The sequence below is a fragment of the Urocitellus parryii genome, chromosome 4 (genome assembly GCF_045843805.1).
Source record: "Urocitellus parryii isolate mUroPar1 chromosome 4, mUroPar1.hap1, whole genome shotgun sequence".
In the NCBI taxonomy this organism is placed as follows: domain Eukaryota; kingdom Metazoa; phylum Chordata; class Mammalia; order Rodentia; family Sciuridae; genus Urocitellus; species Urocitellus parryii.
This window is the reverse complement of record NC_135534.1, coordinates 157,800,783-157,821,647: the sequence shown is the minus strand read 5'-3', so window position 1 is coordinate 157,821,647 and position 20,865 is coordinate 157,800,783. Positions and strand designations below refer to the sequence as shown.

General features: G+C 34.4%; 1 protein-coding gene across 4 annotated transcripts in view; it reads left to right on the top strand.

Moving 5' to 3' along the window:
- The window catches only part of Psip1 (PC4 and SRSF1 interacting protein 1), a 45,241-nt gene that overhangs the window by 16,604 nt on the left and 7,772 nt on the right, over nucleotides 1–20,865 (top strand). For all 4 annotated transcript variants that reach the window (XM_077797041.1, XM_077797042.1, XM_077797043.1 and 1 more), the window contains exons 4-9: nucleotides 1,597–1,735; nucleotides 4,404–4,508; nucleotides 5,434–5,496; nucleotides 12,554–12,650; nucleotides 13,802–13,877; nucleotides 19,994–20,222. In XM_077797041.1, the coding sequence (XP_077653167.1) occupies nucleotides 1,597–1,735; nucleotides 4,404–4,508; nucleotides 5,434–5,496; nucleotides 12,554–12,650; nucleotides 13,802–13,877; nucleotides 19,994–20,222 (709 nt within the window). The remainder of the gene's footprint in view (nucleotides 1–1,596; nucleotides 1,736–4,403; nucleotides 4,509–5,433; nucleotides 5,497–12,553; nucleotides 12,651–13,801; nucleotides 13,878–19,993; nucleotides 20,223–20,865) is intronic.

The window sequence follows — 20,865 nt, the reverse complement described above, 5'->3', positions numbered from 1 at the left end:
CTGGCTTAGAATTGACACTTTCTAAAGAATTTATATAGGAAAGGGACACATAAGGGGTCTGTCTTGGAGAAGGTATCTGAATACACAGAACCAATTGGTGCTTGTTATCTATGGATTATATATTTGTGAATTTGTCTACTCATTAGAATTTATTTGTAGTCCCAAATTATTTATTTTAGTAAGTATTGTTTTTACAGTCTACATAGCACCATAAGCTTTTGCATTTCTGTGCTCTGTGTATGTGTGTTTTAACTAGTCCTGAAACATAGTGCTAAAATTCTTTTTAGTGTTCTTAAGTTCTTAAGGTTATGATTTACCTTATGGAGAAAGCACAATTTCTGTAAGTTGTTGGCTGTGAATTCAGTGTTAGTGAACCAGCAGTATATTTTGTAAAGTATTTTTAAACTGGTTGTGTATGGACAGGATTATGAAAATGTTGTGACTGTAGGAATCACACCTTGTATATCCTATAGGAGCATTAGTTCATTAGAATTCAGTGTTCACAAATTAGGTGCTGTACCAAATTTTGTTGAAATGAAATTATATTTGGAATGCAGTTAAAGGTTTGATGAATGGTGTTGTGTCTTTTTTTGTGTGTGCTTGTGTTTTTCTTTCAATTTTTTTTTGTACTGGAAATTGAACCAAGAGGTCCTTAACCACTGAGCCACATCCTCAGCCCTGTTTGTTTGTAATTTTGAGATGGTGTCTTGCTAAATTGCTTTAGGGCCTCACTGAATTTCTGAGATAGCCTTTGAACTTTTGATTCTCCTGCCTCAGCCTTCCAAGTTGCTGGGATTCCAGGCATGTGCCACAATGCCCAGCGTGGGTTTGTGTTTTTCTCTTATAAAAAAATAACAGAATTTACTGTTTTAACCATTTTTCTATTAACACAATTGTGCATGTTTATGGGATAAAGTGTGAAAGTTGGAGTTATAAATATTTGAGATATATGTGAATATCTCAATGTCTGTATATACATGTGTGAATACATGCATATATATGTAGTGAGTTAAATTGGTACATAGCATATTCATCACCTATCTCCTCAGATAGTATTTTTTTGATGAGACAGTTTGAAATCTTTTCTAGTTATTTTGAAATATAAATTAGTGTTATGTTCTAACCATTTTTAAGTGTATAGTTCATTGGTGGTAAGTGCATTCGCATTTTTGCACAACTTCTGTGGTCTTTTTTTTCTCTTAGGATTATGGATCTAGGAGGTTTTTATTGAATTTAAGTACTTGGGGGCTGGGAGTATAGCCCAGTTGTAGAGCATTTACCTAGAATCAGTGAGGCCCTGGGTTCATTCCTCTACATTACAAAAAAATAAAAAAAAAACTTTATAATTATATCAGGGACCATTTAATTGTTCTGTAAGCAAAAAGAACCTAAAGAACTTTAAATTGTAATAACACTTCATCAGAGCCTTCTCATACCTTGGTGATATTGTCCTAAATTAATAAAATGAAATCATTAGGATTTAAAATGATCATTGTTTGTTTTAATTAACACATTTAAAGTACATCATAGGATAGTGCTATTTAATAATATTTAATTGAGATTGCCATGCATTCATATTCTCCCCTTTTGTTTCAGTGCTTTTTTAGGACCAAAGGATATATTTCCCTACTCAGAAAATAAGGAGAAATATGGCAAACCAAATAAACGAAAAGGTTTTAATGAAGGTTTATGGGAAATAGATAACAATCCAAAAGTGAAATTTTCAAGTCAACAGGTGAGTCATATTACATAAAATTTAGTATTTATTCAATCTTGGGAAATAACCACAGTCCTGCCTGTGGGAAAATAAATACTAATTTAAAAGCCTTGTGGATTTTAGGTTAAATTGTTCTTATTTATGAGGCTGAACCTTGATTTTTAATGTGTAATGAATTTTTGAAATTTTTAGTTGCATGGCTAAAGAGATCTCAGAAAACTGAGAAATCATCAGTTAACTCCTGATTGAGAGTTTATTTAATACGTTGTTGAAATTAATGCCATTTGTGCTTTTTTTTTTTTTGCCTATTTCATCAACTGCAAAAGAATGAGTGTTCTCATCGCCTTACCATGATTGATTTGTTCATTTTTCATTTTAATTCTGTCAGGTTTTCTTGTGTATATTTTGAGGTTATTTAACTAGGTGCACACTAACTACACCATTTGTACTCTTAAATTTGGGATTTTAAATTTTGGGATTTTAAATTTAGTGTGTGCTTGAATTTTCTTATTTTCTTTAATTTTTAAATCCACAGAATTATATCAGAATATGAACCTCCGTGGGTTAAATGTGTGACTTAGAGCAAAATGCAAATTATTGATGTCCAGAAGAGCAGCCTTATGCCTCCTTTTCTATATTATTGTCCAGAGTTAATTTATCCATGACATAAATTTTTATTTATTTATTTATGAGAGCAAATTTTAAATATTTATTTATTTTTTTAAAGTTTTCGGCGGACACACATCTTTGTTTGTATGTGGTGCTGAGGATTGAACCTGGGCTGCACGCATGCCAGGCGAGCGCGCTACCGCTTGAGCCACATCCCTAGCCCCATAAATTTTCATTTTTTATTTTAAGCCCTTTTCATTTTTTATTTTAAGACAGGTCTAGCTAAATTGCTTAGTACCTCATTAAGTTGCTGAGGGTAACCTTGAACTTGCAATTCTCCTGCCTTAACCTCCCAAATTGCTGGGATTACAGGTGTGCACCCCTGTGCTCAGCACAAACCAGGACTAGAGAGCTGTCAGAGGAGATCTTGTGAAAACATTGAGGTGATTCTTTACTCTAGTTCCTTTTATTAAGGCCTAAAGTACCAAAAAGTGGGAAGAACATGAATAAATTTTTTTTTTTTTTTTTTTAACTTTGAGAACTTGCCATGTGTTCTGTTTGGTGTATCTAAATCATTGATGTTTCAAGGCTGCATTAGATGTTCTTTTTTGCCTTCATTACCACCTAGTACTTATTTGTCATGGTACTCATCATAGCATATCATAATTGCTTCTATGGTTGGTTGTAACTGCCACAGATTATTTTACTAGATCTATGAATAAAGGAATTGTGTCATATGCATCAGCACCGTTATTGTGGGAAGAATAGATAATTCACTAAATGTTTTTTGAATGGTTATATAATCATCCATCCCATCATAATTACATTGACTGTGTAATGGGAGTACACTTGTCCAAACAGACAAAATTGATTGTCTTGTGGAATTTTTTTATATCTTATTTGATTTATTTGTTTTTATGTGGTGCTGAGGATCGAACCCAGTTCCTCACACATGCAAGGCAAGTGCTCTACCACTGAGCCACAACCCAGCCCTTTATGAAATGTTTTGTAGTTTCTCTTAGATAATCTCTCTTGTGATTGCACCTTTCTCGTCTTTTTTATCCTCCATCTATCCACCTAGTTTATTCTATCCTTTGTTTCCATCTACTCAGTCTGCAGGTAGTTTTCATCAGATATATCTGTAATTTTCTATTTTGCATTGAGATTTTTGGGGAGGTTATATGAATGAAATCAAATAACATTTTGTCTACTGAAAGGATTGCTGCTGATTTGATGCATTCTGATTCCTAGGCCCAGACACATCCCTCGTGGCACAGGGCTTATGGAAAACTGATGTCCAGATATATTTATAAAAATAAAATTGACCATTTTGAATTTTAAAATTTTCTATAATGTTATGAATAGTTTTCAGAAAAATTTTACATCATTTTGTTAATAACTGCTGGGGTGGAGGTGCATACCCCACAAATCCTATTGATTTGGGAAGCTGAGACAGGAGGATTGCAAGTTCAAGGCCAGCTTTAGCAACGTAATAAGACTCAACAACTTTGTGACACTCTGTTTAAAAATAAAAAAATAAAAAGGACTGGGGATGTGGCTCAGTGGTTAAGTATCCCTGGGTTCAGTCCTCAGTACCTAAAACAACATCAACAACAAATAATTTTGTATGTTATTAGAAAGTTTTACATTTTTAAATATTTATTTTTGTTATTGGGGATTGAATTCAGAGCCACTTAACCACTGAGCACATCCCTAACCCTTTTTTATATTTTAGTTAGAGATAGGGTCTCGCCAAGTTGCCGAGGCTGGTTGTGATCCTCCTGCCTCAGCCTCCCAGAAGCTGAGATTACATGTGTGCACCACCATGCCTGGCATGCCCCCCGCCCCCCCCCCTTTTAAAACAAAAAGAATTATCATTCAAAAAGTTGTAGATTTGGGGTTTTCTTTAGGAATGATCAACCTATAGTAGCCTTTGAAATAGTTTTAAAATTAAGTATCCTATGAAACACAAATCAGTAACTTTTTCTTATTGCAAACAGTCTTGATTTTTTTTTTTGTGAACAGAAAAAAATTTTAGGTAAAAATTTGTGAAGTTAATAGTGTTTATTTTGCGTAGGCATCAACTAAACAATCAAATACATCATCTGATGTTGAAATTGAAGAAAAAGAAACTAGTGTTTCAAAGGAAGATACTGATCATGAAGAAAAAGCCAGCAATGAGGTATGTTTTCATTTTTCTTACACTCTTAAACCCCATTTTTTTATACCTTCATTTTTATTTATTTATTTTTATGTGGTGCTAAGGATCAAACCCAATGCCTCCCACATGCTAGGCAAGCACTCTACCGCTGAACCACAACCCCAGCCCCTCTTAAACCCCATTTTTGTAGCAAGAAAGAAATTGTAAAACAAGTTGACCTGGCAAAGTAGGAAGCAATCTTTAAAGTAATGAATGAGAACATTTTAAGACTTATTTCCTATGGTAAGTATTTTTTTAGAGTGTTTGTTGTCTTTAAGATGCACAGATGTTTTTATTTGAAGCTATTTTCATGTGCAAAACACAAGTGCAAAACTATAAAGTAGATGAGTGTTAAGTAATAAAAAAATAAAAATTTTCCTATGTTTTTAGTTGTTGATAGGACTTTATTTTTATTTATTTCTATGTGGTGCTGAGAATAGAATCCAGTGCCTCACACATGCTAGGCAAATGCTCCACCACTGAGCTACAGCCCCAACCCCCAGGAATATTTTTCTAAAGCAGAGGATTGTGGGATGGAGGGATGTACGGAAAAAACATTAAGCTGAATTCTTTAAAACTTATATTGATTTACACTTCTGTGATTGGGAATACTCATTTAGCCCTCTAGACTTCATGAAATGATTGTTAGATGACCTCCAAAGTTTAAGCCACTTTAAAATTCATAGCCCTAATATCCAGAATTCTATAGAAAAAGTGGCTTTATAATTTAAATAGACAAACTTCTGGTGTACCAGCAAGATTTTTAATGTTTATAATATCAAAGGTCAGAAAAGTAAAACAAACTTCTTTAGTTCTTTTGCTGAAACATGTTTGGGGCTTAAGTTTAAGAAAGTTTCTTTTAGCCTTGTCCTGATTTATTCAGTTTTATTTGCTTTGTCTTTTTAAGGATGTGACTAAAGCAATTGATATAACCACTCCAAAAGCTGCCAGAAGGGGGAGAAAGAGAAAGGTAATTTCACTGACTAATCTTAAGTATCTTTAAAATTTTTTATTTTACTTGGATTGAGAAAGAGTAGAAATAATGAAACTGCCTTTAAAACTTGACCTTTTACTCTGAACCTTTAATTTTTTAAAGGGTAGGTTATGTTAGCAAAACTGATTTTTTTTTTCTTGGTGATATAACTATGGTATCCTTAAGGTGTATTGAAAAAGAAAAAAAAATGCAACAGTTTTTATGACTCTGCTTTTGTTTTCTCTGTAAAATCAATAGGTGGATAGTAATATTTTCTTGTAGTATTGTTGGTAAAAGGATTAAATGATTTAATGCATGCAAAATGTTTATGATAAATCTTGGTCCCTAAATACTTATGTGCTGTGTAAGTGTTACACATCATTATGTTGTTACTGTGTCGAAGTGTTGTGTGAAATGAGAGTTTGAGTGACTATATAGGGATAGGTATCTGGGCAGGCTTTTAATTTGTTATGAATTTCCTTCTTATGAAGTTTTGGTCACACCTATTTCTCTCCTACTTATGTTTCTGACATATATACCAGAGATAGAAAATCAAGAGTTTAGTATTTTATGAGGAAGTAAAATATGAAAACAAATAATTATAATGGCTTTTTATCCTTTGATATATGCATGGGAGAGGGGATGTGATAACTAGTGAGATTTTAAAAGGTAGACAGAATTTTGTCAGGCAGGTGAAGGATGGAGAGAAAGGATATTGAGACATTTTGTCAAATAGTGTATATAAGCACATAGAGAAAATGTTCATTTTAAGCATGTTTGAATACAGTGTTGCATTTCAGCATTACCATACTTTAAAGATGGATGGAAGCAGATACATAATCCCCAGTGTTATCCTATAGAACTGGAACTTAAGTGGGGGGAAGCCATTGAATTGTGTATATTTTAGATGCTTCCTTTTTATTAATGCAGTGTGATGGTGGGAGTTCAATTGGGGCAGCAAGCCCAGTTCACTGAAAAATTCATTCAGAGTTTTAGTACAGCTTTCCTGATCCAAGCACAGAATTGAGCAGTGAGTAAGGAAACAGGTCTCTGTTCTTGTTGAATTCACATTTTTATCAAGATAGAAAACAGGCATACACCAGGTGTGGTGGTGCATGCCTGTAATCCCAGCGGCTCAGGAGGCTCAGGCAGGAGCATCACAAGTTCAAAGCCAGCCTCAGCAACAGTGAGGGGCTGAGCAACTCAGTGAGACAGACCCTGTCTCTAAATAAAATACAAAATAGGGCTGAGGATGTGGCTCAGTGGTTGAGTCTCCTGAAGTCAATCCCTGGTACCCCAAAAAAAGAAAAAGACAGAAACAGGCATACTTTGTTTTACTGTACTTTGCTTCATTGCACTTTGCAATGCAAACTATTTTTAATAAATTAAAGGTTTGTAGCCACTCTGTGTTGTACAGGTCTTTGCCATTTTCCCAGGAACATGTGCTCTGTGTGTCTCTCTTGTCACATTTTGAAAATTTCTCACTGTATTTCAGACTTTAATATGGTATCTGTTATGGTGATCTGTGATTAATGATCTTTGATTTACTGTTCTAATTGTTTTGGTGCATATGAGATAGGACACATCTTTTTTTTTTTCTGACTATTCTGTTCTTTCTATGGACCTCCCTATTCCTTGTGACAAAATATCAAAAGTAGACCAGTTAATAACCCTATGATGACCTCTTGATGTTCAAGTGAGAGCAAGAGTCACACTCCTCTCACTTTAAATCAGAAGCTAAAAAAGGATTAAGCCTAGTGAAGAAGATCTGTTGAAAGCTGAATGAGATAGGTTAAAGCTTGGCCTTTTAGACTAAGTTGTAAACTGAAAAGTTCTCAGAGGAAATAAAAAATGTTACTCAAGTAAATGTAAGAATAAGAAAGTGAAACAGACTTATTCCTGATATGGAAAATTTTTAGTGGTCTGAAAAGATCAAAGCCAGCTGCAACACTGCTGTAAACCAAAGCCTAATCTAGAGCAAGGTCCTATATATCTTCAATTCAAGGCTGAGAGAGGTGCCGGAGCTACAGAAGAGAAGATTGAAGCTATCAGAGATTTGTTCATGAAGTTAAAGAAGCCATCTCTGTATCGTGAAAGTGCAGGTTGAAACAGCAGGTGCTGATGTAGAAACTGCAGAAGATAACTAAGATATGAAGGTGGCTAAACTGAACAACAGATTTTTTTCAATGTAGAGGCTATAGCCTTACATTGAAAGAAGATGCCATCTAGAATTTAAAGCTAGAGAAAAGCTAATGCCTGGCTTCAAAGCCACAAAGGAACGTCTGCTTTTTATTAGGGTTCAGTGTAGCTGGTGACTTGAAGTTGAAGCCAGTGCTCATTCACCATTCTGAAAATCCTAGAGTACTTAAAAATTATACTAAATCTACTCTGCTTATGCTCTAGAATGTAACAAAAAGGCCTGGATGATGATACAGTTGGTATACTGAGTATTTTAAGCCCACTGTTGAGACCTACTCCTCACACAAAAAAGATTTCTTTCAAAATATACTGCTTATTGGTAATGCACCTGGTCTCTGAAGAGCTCTGATGGAGATGTCTGGTGAGAAAAATGTTGTGTTTAGTGTTCTAACACAACATCTGCTCTATAGCCCTTATAGATAAGCAAAGAAAGTGGTTTCTTCGGGTGGAATCTACTCTGGGTAAAGGTGCTATAAAACATTGTTGATATGACAACAAAGAATTTATATAAACGTAAGTTGATACAGCAGCAGAATTTGAGGACTGACTCCAGTTTTTAAAGACGTTCTGTTGGTAAAATGAACATTATCACATGCTACAAAGAAGTCTTTTGTGAAAGGAAGAGTCAGTCAATGGAGCAAAACTTTATTGTTCTCTTATTTTAAGAAACTGCCAGAGTCACCCTATCCTTCAGCAAATACCACACAGGTTAGTCAGTAGTCATCTACATTCAAGGTAAGGTGAGGTCCTCCCCCCACAAAAAGAGTATAACTCACTAAAGACTGAGATGGTGGTTAGCATTTTTAAGCAATAATTTGTCTTCCCCGTGATGCTTGCCATCAGACCTAGGACCTCATGAATTCTGGGCAAGTGCTCTCCAACTGAGCTACGTCTCCTCTCCAGCCCTGTAAAGTATTTTTTTAAAATACTTTTTTAGTTGTAGGTAAACACAATACATTTTATTTTATTTTACTTTATATCACACGTGTTAGGCAAGCACTGTTCTGCTGAGCCACAACCCCAGCCCCAGTATTTTTAAATAAAGATATGTGCATACTTTTTTAGACATAATGTTATTACATATTTAATAGATGATAGTATAGTGTAATCATAACTTTTATATATGCTGGGAAAAGGTAAACTTTGTGACTCACTTCATTGTGGTGATTTGGAATGGAACCTGTGATATCTACAGTGCATGCTTATAAACATGTAGAGCAAGAATGGTAACGTGGGGAGTTAGAACAGTGACTTGATAACTGACTAGGTTATTGAAGGAGTTTCTAAAGAGTTGGCATGAGATTGGAATGATCAAGAACCTTATAGGTTCTTTTTAATAGTGGAGGTGAGAGGTGCAATTTAAAAGCACTTTAGGTGGGTAAGTTGATGATTGAAAGTGGATGGTAAAGAGTCGGCAGAATTTAGAATGACTTCCAGGTTTTCGAGTGGGTGACTAGATACTAAGAAGACAGAGAATGCTGGTTTGGCATCAGATGTGTGGGGAGAAGAAATTGAAGCACCTATGGAAATCATGATGAACATACATTTTGTTCTGGCACCAGAGTGGGAAAAGAAAAGATGCAGTTGCTGATATGAAGATATGAGATATGTGAGATCAAGGGAAAATGTTTATTGGGACATATTGCAGAAATTGGAATTCCAGGGGAATATAATGGAAGAGAGGGAAGGTAACTCTACAAAACTCTTTTGAGAATGAATTGTCAGGAGAAATGTAAGAGAGGATATGAAGCTAAACAAGGGAGAGGAGGATTTCAAGAATGACAAGAGTGATAGAGGATCCAGTAAGGTCTAGTTAGGTTCCCTCAAGGTACTTTAGTTCCATGTAGATGAATGAAAAGGACAGGAATCAGATAGTGAATTGTAGAATAAAATGTTTTTGGGTACTGGGAGTAGAACCCAAGACCCCGAGCACTAGGCAAGTACTTTACCACACCCCCTGACTGAGAAAATGTTTAGTGGTAAAGTTACAAAGTAGTTTTGAAATCTGTGAAGCAAAGGAAGAAGTATTAAGCAACTCAGCAAGGATTTGCATAGATAAGGTAAAGTATTGAAAATGAAAAAGTACTTGCTGTAGATGCCTTAACATTTTTTCTTTGCACAACTAGAAAAGATTGAAGATATGGAATGTAAGTACATACTGATATGAGAGAGAGAGGGCACATTTGAAGGAACTGACCAAAGAAGGAAGAGGTAGGCCTCTTCAATACAGGGAAGGATGGAGGAGGAGGCTATAAAAATTCTAGGGAGATGTGGAAATCAAGGGAATTACTTCTTACTGGCTCAATCAACCAGACCCAATTCTCAAAGCAAGACATTTAGATATAGTAAAAGGAAGAATGGATGACAAATTTATGCTAGCTATTCTGAGAAAAGGTGGGGTTAAAGAATATAATGAATGGCTTTGAGATCCCAACTGAGATTGCTTAAAGTGAATGCATGTTTTTATTGTTCCCCCTCTTGCCCCCAGCAGGCTCAGTATGAGCTTGGGAATTCTAACATAGGATGTAGAATTATATTATATATATATTATACAATAATATAATAGAATTGGATCATATGGGATTTTGTGGGACAGGTGCTACAAATCAAGGATGCAGAGAGACTGAGGAAACTCATGAATAGTACGCCCTTGAGGATTTTGTGTGTGGGATGGCTCAAGGGAAGGTAGTATAGCTAGAAAGTAGGGTAATTGATACAGAGAAAATGAGTGAAAGGGTTAGAGGTCTCAGTGAGATCAAGTGAGATCAAGTACCATACGTGGACACGAATCTAGTCAAAATATTTGCATTTAAAAATTTAAATATGTGTATTTAATAATTAGTCATTTTTCTAGATCAAATATTTTTTGTTTTCATGAGGAATGATTTTGACTTATGAGTTTTCTCTAATAGCCATAAATCCATGTCTGCAGTAGAATTGGTCTTTAGTATAAGTGTTAAAATATTTTTTATTAATTATTGATGAACTTATTGTTTTTGCTGCAAATAATCCACTACACCTATAATTCTTACTTGCTGTCTTGATTTATTTCCAAGTGGGGTTTTTTGTTTGTTTGTTTGTTTTGGGGGATTTTTTTTTTTTTTTTTTTGGCTCTGAATAGCTGATGGATTTGAACTGAATTTTAACTGCGCTCTCTCAGTTAATCTGGGAAAGAGCTCTCATGTAGTCTTGGGTTCAACTTTTACCTTGATTATGCACTATTATGTTTCAATTGTAAAAGCAATAATAATGTTTTTAAAACCAGCAAAGAAGAAATGAATACACTCTCAGAAATGGATTTGCTAAAATATACATTATTTATTTCCAGTATTCATTCATACTAATACTTTCAGAAAGGAAAGGTGGTACCCATGTATTGATCATTATTGATCATCAGTAACTAATATACAAATTTTCTACATGCTTATCACACTGAGCATCGTGTTTGCAAATCATATAGCCTATTGATTAAAAGGGTAAACTGCCTTTTTATTAAAGAGATAAGATTATACATATTTTGAATGCTTTTATTTTTATTAATGTAGTTAATGCTGAATTCTAAACCATGGGAAAGCAGCTCTTAAATGGTTCTTTCATTCTTCTGTTTGATCTCTCCTTCAGTTTCTTTCCTTCCTTTGCTATTATGATCAGTACCAACTGCTACATGTTTGCATTTCCTTTCTGATTTGTCATTTTTTAAAAATATATTTTTGGGCTGGGGCTGAAGCTCAGTGGTAGAGTGCTTGCCTCATCATACATGTGAAGCACGGGGTTGGATCCTCAGCACCACATACAAATAAATAGATAGATAAAAAGGTATATGTCCATCTACAACTAAAAATATTTTAAAAAGGGCTGGGGATGTGGCTCAAGCGGTAGCGCACTCGCCTGGCATGCGTGCGGCCCGGGTTCGATCCTCAGCACCACATACCAACAAAGATGTTGTGTCCGCCGAGAACTAAAAAATAAATATTAAAAATTCTCTCTCTCTCTCTCTCTCTCTCTCTCTCTCTCTCTCTCTCTCTCTCTCTCTCTGTCTCTCTCTTTAAAAAAAAAAATTAAAAAAAAATTTTTTTAGTTGTAGGTGGACACAATACATATATTTATTTATTTTTATGTTGTGCTGAGGATTGACCCCAGTGCCTCACATATGAAGTAGACAAGTGCTGTACCACTAAGCTACAACCCAGCCCTGACCTTTTTTTAATTTTTTTTTCCTTTTTGTGGCACTAGGGATTTAAACCCAGGGCCTTGTGCATCTGATCTGTCATTTTTAACCTTTATTCTACTATAATGTTTACTCAGTAATTACTGATTCTTATTTGGAACCATTCTCAGGAGAGTTAATGCCAAAATTTATCAGAGTGAATTATAATTTGCTAAGATTCCTGTTTATAGAAAATAAGAATAACCCTAAGGGGAAAACATCAGATACCAGTCTTGGTTCAAAAATATATTATGTGCCCACTATTATGTATAATTTTAATGTACCAATAAATTTTTTTTGAGTATTAACAAAAGTTAGAGACTTTGAGAAAGAAGTACGTTAGTTATAGCATCATCGCATTATGCTTTGGTTCCCATTGCATCAAAAGTATTAGCTTTATTTTTACAAATGATTTTTTTTAGTCAGCATTTTCAAAAACTGAGGTTTTTATATTTTTAAATGAAGAATTGTTCCCTAAAATTATAAGCAAAGTTTGAGGATTTTATTCTAATGAGTTGATTGTTCAGAAAAGATCATCTAGAAATTTTGCTTATATTTGTTGACTCATATTGACTAGCATATTTTTATAATTAAATTAAACTTTGTATACTGTTTATTAAATAAGTTAATTGAATTTTTGTAATTCAGGCAGAAAAACAAGTAGAAACCGAGGAGGCAGGAGTAGTGACAACAGCATCAGCATCTGTTAATCTAAAAGTGAGTCCTAAAAGAGGACGACCTGCAGGTAGGATTGTTAATGTTTAAATATTTGCTTGGCTTGTGATTAATATTCCAATCCATTAAAGTGTTGTTGCCTCAAGTGTTTTGGAATGAAGTAAATAGGCATTTGGTTACAGCCATGCATTTTCTTAATGACTGTTACAGATATGGTCTGAGAAATGCATCATTAAGCAATTTCATTGTTGTTCAAACATCATAGAGGGTATGTAGAAAAACTAAGAAGGCTTTGACATTAGTAGGCCATTTAATCTTATGGGACCACCATTGTACATGCAGTTTGTCTTTGACAGAAATGTCATTATGCAGTGCTTAAGTCTGAAATAATCGTGAATTTTTTTTTCTTTTTGTTTTTAATCCCATTAAATTTTCCACAGATAATGGCAAATGACACTAGAGTGGGGTTAAAACCACCAGGAATAATGGGCTTATTTTATCATTTATGAGGCATAAACTTTGTAAATGGAGCCATATTCAAAGAAGAAACACAGCCTTTGATTAATAGCTGTTAATATATTAAATTACTACATTCTTTGTTTATGAGGATATTTATAATATGCAGCTCTCATTAGCATTAATATTAATTTGGCAAGTTGTAAATCTCTTGAAAAGGACCTTCCTAATACAGAGTATGCAAAAGAAAATTAACAAAAATAGAGAATGTTTTTCTACTTCATAATAGGATTCTTATTGAAAAAGGATTACGATGCATAATAGCCAGAGGGGAGAATTGAATTTATTTACATGTTTTGGAATTTAATAGTGTTGTAATGGGTCAAATTAAGGGTGTTAGAAAACTCAGTGAATTTTGATATAAGCTTTCCAAAGATGTGTGTGTATAAATAAATGTACATATAATACTCTGATATGGATAGGAACATATGTGATACTTTAAAGTTAAATTTTGTGACATTACTGGTAAATGAAAAATTTTGTTTTAAGCCCTCTCAAGCATACCAATGACAAATTGATAATAGCTGATCTTTAAATTTTTTGGCTTATTTCTCATTTGATTCATGATTTTTAAAACAATAAATTATTGTTATCTGTAATAGGCCACTAAATAATAAACTCTTGATGTATAAAATTTTGTACTCTTTATATAATGAGATTTGCATTTTAAAGGGAAACTAATTTTTTTTTCCACATGAATATTAGCTACAGAAGTCAAGATTCCAAAACCAAGAGGCAGACCCAAAATGGTAAAACAGCCCTGTCCTTCAGAGAGTGACATGTGAGTTGATTTTTAATGTATAATTGATTATTCAATAAATGAAACCTTTTACAAACAAGGATATATCACTTGCATTTTTACAAGTTTTCTCTTGTTTTAAGGGATGTTACTATTCCTATTTTGATATTTCCAAAAATCATGGGGAGGATTGTAAAATGTAAAAATTGGTAAAAACTGAAAATATGTGGTTATTATTAAGACTTTTTTTTTAAGTATATGAAGATATAATGTTACTTTGGTAAAAGAGAGTAAAATCTAAAAGAAAATTGGGCAGGATAGTCTTGTTGAAGGAATTTGAGAGAATATATTTGAAGTGGTGTCCACAAGTATTTCTAGCTGCTTCAGAGTAGGTGCTTTATTTTAAAATGGTGCTAAAATTGTAGTGTATATTTAAGATTTTTAAGTATTTTGGAATAATCACTTAGTTATAAAAAAAAAAGTAAACATTTTCCCCCTTTGCTGCCTTTATTAACCACTTATGGTAAGGAGGAAAACCTTTTTATAGCTGTTGTGTTTAAAGATTTTGTTGGAGGTGGCACATACCTGTAAGCTACTTGGGAGGCTGAGGCAGGAGCATCACAAGTTTGAGGCCAACCTGGGCAACCTAGTTGAGACACCATGTCTCAAAATAAAATAGTGGGGGTGTAGCTCAGTGGTATAGAATACTTACCTAGTTATGCATGAATCCTGGGATAAATCCCCAGTATTGGGGGGAAAAAAGAGTTTTGCAGGGAAAGCTTAAATGAGGTATATTAAGAATGGGCTTATGTAAGTTTTGGATCAACGAATTATTTTTATAGGAACTTAATTATAGAACATTACTAGAGTTGTACTTTTCAACCAGAATATATTTAAAGACTTTATTTTATTATTTATTTTTATGTGGTTCTGAGGATCAAACCCAGTGCTTCACATGTGTTTAGGCAAGTGCTGTACAATCCCAACTCCTATTTTACTTCTAAGCTAGCTGTTAAAGTATTACACACCTGTAGTTCCTCTGTCTGAGGAAGGAGGATTACTTGAGCTTGGGAGTTTGCGGCTTTCCTGGGCATTATAGCCAAGACCCAGTCTCGATCTGTCTGTCTCTCTCTCTTTTTTTTTTTTTTTAAGAAAATTACTTTAAAAAATAGTAACATATAACAATAATATATTGTTATTGTATACTTTTTATAAGGAGAATAGATTCCAAGCGTTCTTACCACTAAAACAAAAAAATCTACGGGGTAATAGGAGTTAAATAGCCATTTAAATGTATACATCCACTAACACATCACATTTTACATCATAAATAGTTCTTGTCAATTAAAAAATAGTGGCACAGAAACACAACATGGTTTAATTATTGCAGCGATATTAAGAAATCGTTTACCTGGAGGTAAACAAGTTTGCAGTCATTATTCCTTGGGAAATCAATTTGGAAGGAAAATATTGCGAGATTCCCCTATTTTTAAATATAAGGAATCTCTCCTGATTAGGCCCCAGTTTTCCCTTGAAGGATACTTTCTAGTCCCTTTGTCTCCGTGGGTTTTTGCTGATTCTTATGGAAATTATCTAATTTTGCCCTTCCTGTCAGCTGAGCTGCTTTCTCAGTGACTTTCAGACTATATGGATTCAGAGGCTTTAGCATGCCTTTTTAGATCACATTTTCTCTTGATACAATGTCATTTTTGGTAGTACATACTGTGTGTTTAATTCTAGTCAGCTTCAGTGGTCTCACTTATAATACTTTCCCATATGTTCTTATCTTTTTTTAATTAATTATAGGCATTTAAGTGTATAGGTTTTCCTAAGAAACCACCCCTCAGGAGTCATGTGTCCATCTGAAGAATTAAGGCATTCCAGTTTGAATTCTTAAGGCTAGCAGCTATACCCTTTATATCTTTGACCCTAGGATGTGGGAATTTGAAAATCCTATATCCTTACTTGAAACAGAGGCTTTTTTTTTTTTTTAACTCAGTTTCTTAAATACCATATCAACTTTATCTTGGTAATAATCAGTTCAAGCTACTGATATTCTACCTTGAAACCCCTTTACCCCAAACCACATTTCCTTCTTTCAAGTTGTCATAGTTCTACAGTTTACCCATGGATATATTAGGTAAAAAGTAGAATAGGGGTCATTGACAGCTGGGGCAGCAGAAAGGAATGGAGGGGCTAAGGTTGAATAAGACATAAGATGAACTGCCAAGAAAAGAAAATGAGAAGTTGATATTTACGGAATTCTTGCTATGGGAGAGGTTGGATAACCAGCATGAAAATATTTTTGGATAAAAGAGGAATTAGTTCTGATGTTCTGTATACCACAGTAAGATAGCTGTAGTTTATAATAATTTTATATTTCAAAATAACTAGAGAAGGGTTTGAAAGTTCCCAACACAGAATAACATTTGAGGAGATGGAAATGCTAATTACTATGATTTTATCATTACACATTGTATATATTCTTCAGATTAATAATATTGTGTCCCATAAATAATAATGTTATTTGTTAATTAAAAATTTGTAAAGGGGTTGGGAGTTGTTAGCTCAGTGATAGAGCACTTGTTAGCATATCTGAGATCCCTGTTTGATACAATTTCTATATTAGTGAGCTTTTTGCTCAGGCAGTAGATAATCCTAAAATAGCAGGAGCTCACAACATTTATTTATTATTCCTGCTGAATGTATGCTGGGCGTTGGGTGTAGCTACCTTTGGTTGTGTATTGTGAGTGGAGTGCAGCATTAAATTACATAAACTCTTGAAACTTATGTTCTTCATCATGAGAACAACGTGGATGTATTAGTGACTATTTCTTCCTGATGGGTACTGAAATGGCAATAATAGTATAGACAGAGCCTTGAAGAGCTAAAAGCAACTCATAATGTTCACATAAAGTAAGAAAAATTTGTTAACAAGCCGCTGAGACACGTGGGGTTGTGTATTAGTCTTTAAGTTAACATATATTAGAAGACTTGAGGGGCTGGGGGGCTGTGGCTCAGTGGTAGAACACTTGTCTTACATGTGTGAGGCCCTGGGTTCAATCCTCAGCACTACATAAATAAAAATAAAAAGGTATTGTGTCCACCTACAACTAAAAAAATATTTTAAAAAAAGACTTGAAAATTATAATTTTCTCAATGTCCCGTGAACTATTAAAAAGATAATCTGCCAGGTTAGGGATGTAGCTCAGTGATGTAGTGCTTGCCAGCAAGCCCGAGCCCCTGGGTAAGCCCCAGCACTGTAAAAAAAAAAAAAAAAAAAGAGAGAGAGAGAGTTTGTTACAAGTCTGTAGTTCATGAAAGGTGGCAAGTAGTGATAGTTAGATTCATGAGACTTCTTTGCTTTGATACTGTTCAAAAAACTTAGAAGTAATCCCCTTTCTTTGACCTTAAAATAGTCTTTTTGGTTTTGGTTTTTTGAAGTCTGGTCTCATTATGTTGTTCAGGCTGGGTTGGATATTCTGGGCTTAAGTGATTCTCCTGCCTCAGCCTCCCAAGTAGCTGGGAGTACAAGAGTACACCACCATGCCCAGCTTTTATTTTTTCCTCCCTTGTGGTGCTTAGATGTTCAACCCAGGGATCTCCTATATTCTAAGTATATACTTTAAAACTCAGCTACATCTCCAGCCCCACATTTAAAAAATACATGCCTGGGCCTGGGGTTCTGGCTCAGTTGTAGAGTGCTTGCTTAGCATGTATGAGGCACTTGGTTCAATTCTCAGCACCGCATGTAAATAAATAAAGGTTCATCAACAACAAATGAAAATATTTTTCTAAAGCCACTTTAAAAAAAACATACGTAAAACATTCCATGTATAGGTATTATCATGTTTAAGATCTTTTCCATATTTGGATGCTTGCTTTTAAAAAACATTGTTATCTAGGTTGGAGATAAAGCTCAGTGGTATAGCACTTGAAGAGCTAAAAGCAACTCATAATGTTCACATAAAGTAAAACAAATTTGTTAACAAGCCACTGAGATTTGGGGTTGTGTATTAGTCTTTAAGTTATTAGAAGTTAACATATATTAAACCCATGCCCCAGGCCCTGGTTTTTTTTCTTTTTTTAATATTTATTTATTTATTTTAGTTTTCGGCGGACACAACGTCTTTCTTTGTATGTGGTGCTGAGGATCGAACCCGGGCCGCACGCCTACCAGGCGAGTGCGCTACCGCTTGAGCCACATTCCCAGCCCCGAGGCCCTGGTTTTAATCCCCAGTGCATCTTGTGCGCACACACAAACATTATCTGTTGTTTTTGTGTTTAAGTTTGTTGGTTTAAGATGTGTTACAGGGAGTAGATTTGTTGGGTGAGAGGAAGTTTGTATTTTTTAATAGCCACTTCCTTCCAAAACAGTTTGAAGAAAGCAGTCAGTTGATATTAAGAGCCACAGAAATTGTTTTTACATTTGACTTGACAATATTACCATTTTTAAGAAAAAGAGGTGAAACCCATCTGACATTTGAAAATAAGCACACCCAGTGATGATTTCTGACACATTTTTGAAGATGTAAAAGATGACATTTTTTTCTTTTCCAACTTAAGTCTCCTAAGTATTCAAGGAAGCACTTATTTGGTAGGGGGGGGATCAGTGGGTTTATTATGTGACATTTTGCATCACATTTCTCATTTATCTGGATGGCATTGGACCAAATGACATGGGATCCATCTTAATCTTTGAAAATCTCAGTAAAATTCCGTGGACAGTAAAAAGATCATAGTGTTTTGTTTTGTTTTTTGTGGTACTGGGGATTGAACCCAGGGCCTTATGCATGCGAGGCAAGCACTCTACCAACTGAGCTATATCCTTAGCCCAAGGTCATAGTTTTTAGACAGCTTTAAGTTGATGTATTTCTTTATAACGGAGTTCTCTAGTTGAACACATATGCCATAAAAGTAATTGTTAGCATTTGCATCATCTGATTATCCTTTTATAGCCTGTTTCTACTATTTATATTCACATAATTATTATCCAGCAATAATTAGGATATTTGAATAAGTTAGGTAGTTTGAATTATTTTAACAATGTGTGGGAGTACTTAGATTGTAATCGGCTTAGTACTGTTTGTTATCATGCTTAATTTGCCATATATTTAAAAGAGTGCTTCTTGGGGAATTCAAAAATGACATTTGATTTCACTTCTGCAATTCAATTTTTCTGAGTGTGTCTACTTTTAAAAAATAGGGGCTGGGGTTGTGGCGCAAATGGTGGCACGCTTGCCTGGCATGCGTGCAGCCCGGGTTCGATCCTCAGCACCACATACAAACAAAGATGTTGTGTCCACCAAAAACTGAAAAATAAATATTAAAAAAAATTCTCTCTCTCTCCCTCTCTCTCTCTCTCACACTCTCTCTTAAAAAAAAAAAATAATTTATCCTTACAAATACATAGAATATAAGCTCCCATAAGTTGGGTCAAGGGTATGGCTTCATGATAGAATGTGGGCTTAGTATGCACAAGGCCCTTGGTTAATTCCCAGCATCCAGGAAAAAAACAAAAAACCCATAACAAACCACCACCAATCATCAAACTAACAACCCTAAAATATAGTCCCCAAACACACACCAAGATCCAGGGATCTTGCTCATCTTATATACTGCTATTTCCTCAGAGTTAAAAACAGTAAGTACCATGGCACATGGCTAGTACTCAAATTATGTTTTTGAACAAATGAATTACATGAAAGGAAACTTGGAAAATGGGGGAAAATCACTTTCTATTAACCTAACGACACTTTAATTTTGTATCTTTTAATTTATATCAAAAGGATGTTTTGTTACAGAATTTCTTTTACTTTTCTGTAGATTTACTTTGTATGGGTGCGCAGTATGTTGTATGCTGGGAACTGAATCCAGAGCATTGTATATACTAGACTGTACCTCTGAGATACATTTCCAGCTTCTAGATTGACTTTTAAGTAGCAATACTGCTACATTTCTTTAGAGAGGATCTTGTTTAGTGGTGCAGGCTGGACTTGAGTTCGTGTCCTCCAGCTTCAGCCTCCCCAGTAGCTGGGATTACAGGTGTGCACGTGGATTATTTTTATCATCTAAAATACTTGTTTGGTGAGTACAAGAGTATAGATGAATGACAAGTAATGATAAATAAAAGCTCATTATTGCATTTTGTAAAATAGGATTACTGAAGAAGACAAAAGTAAGAAAAAGGGGCAAGAGGAAAAACAACCCAAAAAGCAGCTTAAAAAGGATGAAGAGGGTCAGAAGGAAGAAGATAAACCAAGAAAAGAGCCTGACAAAAAAGAGGGGAAAAAAGAAGTTGAATCAAAAAGGAAAAATTTAGCTAAAACAGGGGTTACATCAACCTCTGATTCTGAAGAAGAAGGAGATGATCAAGAAGGTGAAAAGGTAGAAAGTTTATATATCATATAAAATACTTGTTCTGTTTTAAGTTCTTTTTAGATAGTTTTTAAGCTGTACCCTAGTAAGTATTCAGTATTTTTGTGAAAGCTAACCTGGATTCTTATATTTCTTAAAAGACTTCTACTAATTACATTACAAGTACATTTGAAACTTAATTTTCTATTCTGTATATATCTTCCCTTCTCACAATTATAGTCAGAAAATTGAATATGTACTTCCAATAATCCCACCTAGGAAAATAAGTGAATATAGGAAATAAGCCAAGTTGGCTGTGATGTGAAGACAAATGTAAATATAAGGTGTATTTCTATATATATTTTTATTTACCCCAATGAAAATTTTTGTGCCTATTTATTGTATGTTTAGTCATTTATATGTAACTTTATTTGGATGCCATTAAATCTTGTTTGGGAAACTTATTAAAGCTATATGTCTGGGCTGGGGTTGTGGCTAAGTGGTAGAGTGCTTGCCTAGCACATGCAAGGCCTGGATTTGATCCTCAGCACCACCTAACAATAAAGCTATTGTGTTCAACTACAACTAAAAAATAAATATTAAAAAAAAAAAAGAAGCTATGTGTCCTTTTGTGTAGAAAAACAGAATAGCCTTAGAGATGTACAGATCCAGG